This window comes from Lepidothrix coronata, unplaced genomic scaffold (assembly GCF_001604755.1).
Source record: "Lepidothrix coronata isolate B3197 unplaced genomic scaffold, Lepidothrix_coronata-1.0 Scaffold12, whole genome shotgun sequence".
Taxonomy (NCBI): domain Eukaryota; kingdom Metazoa; phylum Chordata; class Aves; order Passeriformes; family Pipridae; genus Lepidothrix; species Lepidothrix coronata.
The window spans coordinates 6,731,601-6,739,899 of record NW_016690192.1 but is presented as its reverse complement, the minus strand read 5'-3'; the positions used below and the strand labels follow the sequence as shown (position 1 = coordinate 6,739,899).

Here is an 8,299-nt window from a genome sequence, read left to right as displayed (position 1 = left end):
TGCCCTCTGCATCCCTGCATACCAGTGCTGGCAGGGTCCAGACTGGAAAGTGGAAGAGGTCAAGTACTACCTTACATCCCATCTTTTTTATGGAAGGCTTTTAAAAAACTCACAGATTTACCATGTACTAAGAGGTAAGTGATGATAATTTACCTGCATATTTAAATAGAGCCTCTACAACACATCCTACAGTAATTCCACCTTCATGGCTTCCGAAATTTGTCACTTGTACCATCAGGAAAGCACCACTGGATACATTTTATCTTTCTTCTCGCCTCTTGAAATTTAAGACAGACAAACACTTAAGCATCAGATATGTTTATTAGACAACTCGAAAAGTCAGTTTTATTAGACAACTCAAAAAGAAAAGTAGAATGTATTTTAATGTCCATGTTTTAATACTTCATGATCTCAAGAACGTGGCAATCACAGAAGATAAAAACAGTGTTTACAAAAGTTCCAAAAGCTGCACTGCATTCCCAGTTACAGGAAACAGGATTAGAGGACAAGGAAGCTTTATGAAATGCAGCCACAGATTTTCAGCTCATTATGAAACACAGTGATATAGCCATGTATATGCATTCACAAAAAAATCGGCACAGTATGGAAATTAAGGCACTTTGGATACATAGTATTCACTTCCAAATAGGAAAACAATTTCAGAGAAACCACAGTAAATTGCTACTGGAGGATGGTGACAGTATGCCCAGTACAGACCAGCAGAGCACCAGGGTTGGGTGAGTGAGTGAAGTTCTGGTTAAAAAAAAAAAAGCAATGAAATATTTTTTTTACCCTATTTGATTCAAGCAAATTTACTTTTACAGAGGCCAAGGAAGATTTCCATGATTTAAACACTGATAAAAACAATTTTAAATGTAAGAAGTCCATGTGAAAACTGCATGAAGTTCACATTAAGGATTAGTGCATGTAACTGTTTCAAAAAGAATAAAAATAAAAAGCAATGGCCTTCTCCATTCAGCCTTCACCTGCTGTTTCATGAGGTCCCCACCAACCCCAGCCAGACCAAGGGAATACAGTACAGCAGGATAATTTGGCAAAAAGCAATTTCTCTTCAGAGCTGCACTTTCTGCTCCTCCTGTTCAGTTCAGATTGTCCCTGTTTCCTTCCTGTGTCTCCCTGTGCCACCAGCACACTGATATTTAAGACATCTACAACACATTCCACAAATAATCATTCTCTAATTGAAAGAAAAAATCATCTCAGCTGGTTTCCCCCCCACTGTGAAAGCAAAACTTAGTAATTAGTAGTTTTGCAGCCTTTGGTAGGTAAATGCTAAGGAGTAAAACCACTCCAAAGTTCAACTCTAATCCACCAGGAGTTAAATAGAATTGTTAGCAATGGCATTGGGCATTTATAGGATCAGGCACTTAAATTGGGTATTATTGTTGCTGTTTCACTTTATTAATTTGAGTAAAAAATGCCATTTTATAGGAAAAAAAGGTAACTTCTTCAAAAATCAAAGCAGGGCTTAGACATGGAAATGATGTTTACTCCAAAGAACTTGGCTTTTAATTAGGCCAAATAATTCCCATGGGAGTAGGGTCCAGCAGATTTCATCCAGAGCCAGGAAGAAGACACTAAGATACATCTGGACAAGTATATCCTGCTATATCTCCAATGTACCATTAACATCCAGGAGAAACTGTCCTTTCATGTTAATTCTTCTTTTACCAGAACAACAGCCTGGACACCCTTCAGTACAAAACACAGCATTCCCCAGCACTGAACTGTTCCCCTCACACACAGCTGATATTTCAATTTAGAACATGGAATTAACCTTCCTGAAACCTGATTTTCCATTCCTACTTGAGCCATATTCCAGTACTTGGACCACAGAATGATTTCTGTCCCCAGTATCTGAGTGTTCACAGAAAATCCATCCATTTTGAACCTTTGCTCTGGGTTGTATCAAAATCTATTCTCACAAAACTACAGTAATAAAACTTACTTTTCTGAGTGTGATGATGTGACTCTTTATCAGCATAAAGCTATTTGAAAATATAGTGTTTTATGTAACAATCATTTTTTTACAGACAAAAAAATAGTAATTGAATAAGTCTGTTTTAAAAGCAATGAGAAGAAGTCCTACTCAGAACGCTCAATTCTTTGCAATTCAGGCATTTCACACATAAAAATAAAGAACTGAACACAAGATTGTAATTTTAAGTGTCCTGAGAGCAGTTTCTCCTTTTGTGAACCTTCATAAGAGAAGTAATGTCAGCTCTGAGCACTAAAATATATTATTCCCCAAATATATCCCCATTTGTTAAGCTGAATAGGGACACAGAGTATCTTGGTGGGGAGAAAAATATCTTTTAAATAAACATCATAAATGGAAAGAAGGATTTTTAACCAGGGTTATTTCTTTTTGCTTTCATTAGGTAGTAAAAGAGTTGGCATAACTTATGTTTCGTTTAATGTTATCAAGAAAAAAACCAAAATTACAATCCATCAGATGAAATTAAATATTAACTCATCCCTAATCGAGGCAGAAAGATTGATCAAGTTAAACAGTATCAATTAGGATAATCTTTACACTGTTCTACTTTGATTACATGGTTCAAAACCCAACAGGAATGTTGACCAATGTCACATGTATCAATGTGATATCAGTTAATACCAATGAACCCAAAAGTTAATGCATTGATAGTGAAAAAACAGGTAAAACTCCTTGTTTTGTAAACTTTGAGGACAAATTTGCGATAGCAATTCCAGATTTGACTGAATACTTTAAGCCAACTGTCACCACTGTCCCTTTGGCTGAAGTGCATCATAAAAAAAGCACATTATGGACTGATAAAGCTACATGTTTATGCACCACATGTTATAATATCTATACATATACACAGAGTATGGTAAGAAAAGCTGTAAAATAGCAAATGTTACCAGCACCAGAGTGAAGTCCTACCACTGCTCCCAGCTAAAGTCATCTCCTCTCCCAAACACAAGGAAAAAGCCTAAAATAGTAAGGAAAATGACTGCATTGCCAGCCAGCACCAGGCCACAGGCTCCCCATTTGATCTGAAATGCAAGGAAATGGAACAATCAAAGCAAATCAAAGTCCAGGGCAGATATTTCTATGCATTAGAGAAACTAAAAACACTTCAGGAAGGTGCTAAAAGCATACAGAAAAAGACAAATAATAAATAATTCAATTTATGTGGCTAATTATTCAATTAGCAGCCACTCATACTGCTAATACAACACTTCAACAGGCTAATGCTATGATGCAGAACAAAATAAAAATAATAAAATAATAATGAAAATAATATAAATATATAAATGATATAAATAATCTATACATAATATAAATAATATAAAAATACAAATATAATAAAGTAAAATAACTAAAATAATTTTTAAAATAATAATTAAAAGAACACTTGCCATAGAGATCATTAAAACATACCTAAATCAGGGAGAAATGTTATGAAATTAGTGCTCTCCTTTAATTGCCATGCAATAAAATAAAAGATCTCCTTTCAAATAACTAACGAGCATTAAAAAAATGGTCTTAAAAGTAAATAGCCTTTCTTTTAACAATTTGTCCAACTGATTTTACTCAAATAAGCAACATTTAACACTAAAAGGTACAGTTGTGAATTAGAGTTCCCTCTCGTGGTCATTCTGCTTCTGTCTGGCAGCTCCTACTGCCAGATCCACGATTTCCAAAGTGTCGGGGAAACTGGACATTAAAAATAAACTCAAACTCAGCATACAAGTTTAAAGAAAAACTCAAAGACTGAAGGGGAAAAACAACACAACAAAAAAGTCACTGGGTAGTTTGGGAGATGGGACAAAGGAATTCTTTGCCTGGCAAATAAATGTGACAAAAATCTCACCCCTGAAGAGCAGCTCAGAAAGCAAAGAGAAAAGGAGTTAAGTAGAGTTTCCTCAGACTCTGAGGGGACAAAGCAAGAGCTTGGGAAATGCTTTGAAAACTAGGAAGGGCAGTTCTGGAAGTTTGGCCTTTTATCTTTTAACTGACAATGGACTCCAGTCACCAAGTTTTCAGCATCCTAAATGGAAAAAGCAGACATTCCAAGATAAAAATAAGGAAGCTGGTGCAAAGGGTCATGAGATACAGAGGCATGAGATGGAAGAGGAGATGTTATCTTGTATTAGACCAAAACGAATCCAGGGCAAAGAAAAACAGCTAAAAAATTTTCAGTCATGCAAGTCCTTCATTCAGGTCAAAAAGCAGCACTGACACAACTTCAGCAGATTGTTTTCATCTGGAGACATCAAATAATAAAATTAAAGACAGGATTTACAGGCAGCAACAGTGCATTTAAAGATTATTCTCAGCAACTGGTGTCTAAAAATAAAAATTAGCAAGAACTTACTGCTTCAACCCGTGCAAGGATTATTGGAAATCCAAAAGCTGAGACAACAATTCCTGTGGTGAAGAAATAGGCCAGTTCTCTGCAGGCACTGCTGGCAGCATCACTGTCATCACTCACTCTTCTGGCAATGAAGTGGGGAATGGGGCAGATGAAGTAAAATATCAACACAAACAGAGGCCAGTACACACTGGGAAGGGGGAAAAAGGAAATGTATAATCAGTTAAATGGATGCTTCAGTCAGAAAAATTATTGCAATAGCTCTAATCCCACTTTATAGTTTGAAAAGGGGATCACCCAAAAGATTTCACCCAAAAAGTGGCAATCCCACCTCACTTTCCCTGGCACAAGCACTCACAGAGCAGAAACCACCCCTCTCACACGACCAAGTGTTAATTTGTTTGACATTTGCATCACTTTGCTGATTCAACCCTCACCACAGAGGGAAGAGGAACGTGAGCAGGATAGGAGCAGCTTTCCCAAATTAGAGGGATAACCCAGCTGGCTGAAGGCACACCCCAGCACTCCCATCTCTGTGTCAGGGCTCTCAGGAGCCTCCTCTGCGTTTTCAAGTGTTACAGACCCAGAATCACAGAATTCTAGAACAGTTTGGGTTGGAAAAGACTCAAAAGCTCATCTAGTTCCAACCTCCATGGGCGGGGACATCCCAACTGGAGCCTTGTGGGAGAGTGGTTTAGAGAAACAGGAAATTAAGGGAAAGGACTGCACGAGGTTAAAAATCGCTGTTTAGCAACCTGGCACCGCGTTTCCAGAGACAGCACAGAGCTGTCTGCAGTAATTTTTTTTTTTAATGTAAGTGCAAATATCGGTTAAGGAAGTGGCCTTTAATCACAACAAACCGCCACGTGTCAAGAGCCAGGAAGTGGCGGACTGCTGGAAGAGCCAAACAGCTCAATTAAACGAGAGCAACATCTCAATTAATAGATTTGAAGCAGGAGAAACTTTGGGAAGTCAGCCGGCCCGCTCACCCGTAGTACTCCAGGGCGCAGCCCAGCATGAGGAACGTCAGCCCGATGGCTCCGCTGAAGGACAGGGCCACGAGAGCTGCAACGGCACAGGGCGGGCGGTGAGGCGGCGGCCGGGCATCCCCCCCGGGGACCGGGCATCTTCCCCCCGGGGACCGGGTACCACCTCAGCGGGGACGGGCATCCCTCCCGCGGGACCGGGTACCACCTCACAGGGGACCGGGAACCGCCTCCCCGGGGACCGGGCATCCCTTCCCGCATTCCCGGCCGCCAGCTCCCGCGCTGAGGCGATGCGTGGACGCTCCCTGAGCGGGAAGCCGCGGGAAGCCTTGGGAAGGAGGGAGGGAAGGAGCTCTCAGTACCTTTGACGCCCGCCATGTCCGGCCTCCTGAGGTGACTTCCGCCTTCTGGCCACGCCCCGTCACGTGACCACCGCGTTACCAAGGCGGAGGGGCGGGACAAGAAGTTCCCGCCCTCGCGACAGGGGGCGGGGTCTGCTGAGGGAGCGGCCCCTGCGAGGAGATTAGAGCGGATACCCGCACGGATATACGTGTTTATTTTATGTATGGTGTGTAATAAATGTATATATGTACGTGATAAATGCATGTATGTGTGTGCACAGCCGCGGTCTGAATACAAAAGCGCCGTTTTAAAGAGCCTCCGCCCTTCAGTCGCTGCCGTTTTGCAGGGTACTCCTGAAACCCCGTTTTCACCCCAAAAAATGGGCCGGGGCACCCGTTTATCTCATACACTGCCTTCTCAGGGTCTGCATCATTCCTTCTGCTAATCCACACTGAGAAGGGCACGTAAGTTTTTTTTAAAGAAATATTTTTCAAGCCTTAGATTTTTGAAATGCCACTTTCGACCCCACATTTTTTACCCAAGAGCTGCCTTTTGGCCCCAAGAACAGCCTTTTTGACCCAATAAGAGCCTTTTTGTCCCAAGAGCTACCCGATCTTTGCCCTAAGACTGATCTTTTCGGCCTGAGAACAGCCGTTTTGATCCTAGAACAACATTTTTGCCCCAAGAACAGTCCTTTGATCCAAGAACAGTCTTTTTGAGGGAGATTTTGGACAGCCCTTTGGATACCCCTCCCGAGGGACCTTTTCTTCAGATACCTCCCCTCTCTCCCTCTTATTTCTTCTCATTTCATCCAGATATTTTCCCTATTTTTCCCCTTTTATTCCCATTTTTCCCCTCTGATACAGATTTTTTCCCGTTTTTCATTGTTAATTTTAAATAGTTTTGAACCAAAAAGGCTAATTAAAGCAGGCTTAAGCAGCTGAATGCTTCAAGTGAAAATTTTGGGGTTGCTGACTTGCCTGACTATGGGTCTCCAAAGCACAGTAGCATAAGTACAGCAATGACAAGTTGTTTCCAAAACATCTTAAATTGGGAAAAGCACTTGGAATGCCAACCTGTGGATAACCACAGGCATTAATGACCACTTACAGCAGCAATACTGCCCCTGTCCAGGGCACACCACCCCTCACACAGGAGCTGTTGTAGAACTTTAACCTTTTGGGCTGGTCACAAGCACAAAACATACCTGAATATGTTAATTTGAGCTCTTTAATGTATGTACAAATGTTTTAGACCAGTCACAATTTCATTGAGTATATACCATATTTACAAAAATTACAATAATTGAGTCAAACAGTAAACCTGAACATTGATAACCTCTGTCACTACCAGATATGACAAGAACTTTTTTTTTAGTTAACTATTTTGATATACATACGTCCTAATACTTTCATGCATCCATAAAAACATTAGGGATGGAAGTAATCAAAGCTTAAGTGGCAGAGAGGTTTTTTTGGTAGATAAAGTTTAATGATGGATTTGTATTTTGTGAAGGGATGAGTATCCAGAGTTATGTGCCATGACAAACTCCATACAAAGCTAATGTTTTCATCATTAAAAAAGTACGTTATAGTAATGAGATCCTTTTTATTATATAGGCATAGGTCACAATATCTACAAATGTGAATGAGAAACAGTAAACCAACAAATCACAGGAACATGATTCACATTCCAGTTATCTCTTTAAATAAGACAAGCACATACTGGATCAAAACATTAATAAATAACATCCAGTTTGTTACTATTATCTTAAGGTCTTTTATATAAAAGGAGACCTATGTGTTGGTTTCACATTTTCAGTTAATGGTAGTAAATAATGGACCAATACAACAAAAGGATGAGTTTTATACAGAAAGCAATGTACTTTGACACACTGTCTTTGCAGTAATAGCTTTGCCACTTGAAAATGTAAGTGCAACAAGTAGTGGATTGTCTTGAAAAACCACCAACTTTAAAGACTCACATCAGATGGCAACCTGTTCCTGAAGCAGTACATACAATTTCCTGCCCATCTGCTGAATATCCCTCAAATACAGATACAACATGTTGGTAAATAAACTGCTACCTTTAGTAACTCTACAAAAGAATGCCAGAATTTGGGGTGAAGTTTGAATTTGAACTTGCTTTTTAACTAGGAAAGCTGCTTCAGCTTTAGCATCAGAGATATTTCCTTGTGATGTTACTGCTTTGGTCCAATATAAACTTTTAAGAGAATCAATTTGCACTATATTTACCTCAAAAATCAGACCTGGTCACCACGATCTGAAAGGTGAAGTTGCAACAGGTTGCAGCCTGCCAAGAGCCTTGGCCAAGTGCTCTGAAGCTGATAAAGGCATAAAGGTGATACAAGTGGGCTGGGAAAAGTCTTCTGAATCCTCAGGAAGGAGAAATGTTACCTATAGACTAGGGAGTTTCTAAAACTTTGCAGCAGAGCTTTAATTTGTTGATATTTTTTTGTTTGATGGTTTCAAGCTGCTGGTGGGAAATGCAGTACATGCTCATTCCTCACTTTTACAAACATGGGGTCACCCTTCCCCCCAAAACTGCTGTTTAACAAACCAGCCAGGTGCTGTTTAACATCAATGA

General features: G+C 40.1%; 1 protein-coding gene across 1 annotated transcript; it reads right to left on the bottom strand.

Moving 5' to 3' along the window:
- Positions 1–302: 302 nt before the first annotated feature.
- On the bottom strand, positions 303–5,780 carry LEPROT. Its single transcript, XM_017805726.1, has 4 exons — positions 5,713–5,780; positions 5,354–5,429; positions 4,368–4,554; positions 303–3,042 (listed from the first exon to the last, which is right to left on the bottom strand). The coding sequence occupies exons 1-4, from the start codon at positions 5,726–5,728 to the stop codon at positions 2,926–2,928; spliced, it is 396 nt and encodes a 131-aa protein (XP_017661215.1). The 5' UTR covers positions 5,729–5,780; the 3' UTR covers positions 303–2,925.
- Positions 5,781–8,299: the final 2,519 nt, after the last annotated feature.

What these genes read in the sequence shown, in the direction of transcription:
- LEPROT (XM_017805726.1), bottom strand. An exon ending in TGCGCCCTGGAGTACTACGG is followed by an intron (nt 4,555 to 5,353) that starts GTGAGCGGGCCG and finishes CCCCCTTCCCAG; the next exon opens with TGTGTACTGGCCTCTGTTTG. An exon ending in TCCTTGCACGGGTTGAAGCA is followed by an intron (nt 3,043 to 4,367) that starts GTAAGTTCTTGC and finishes CTTGCATTTCAG; the next exon opens with ATCAAATGGGGAGCCTGTGG.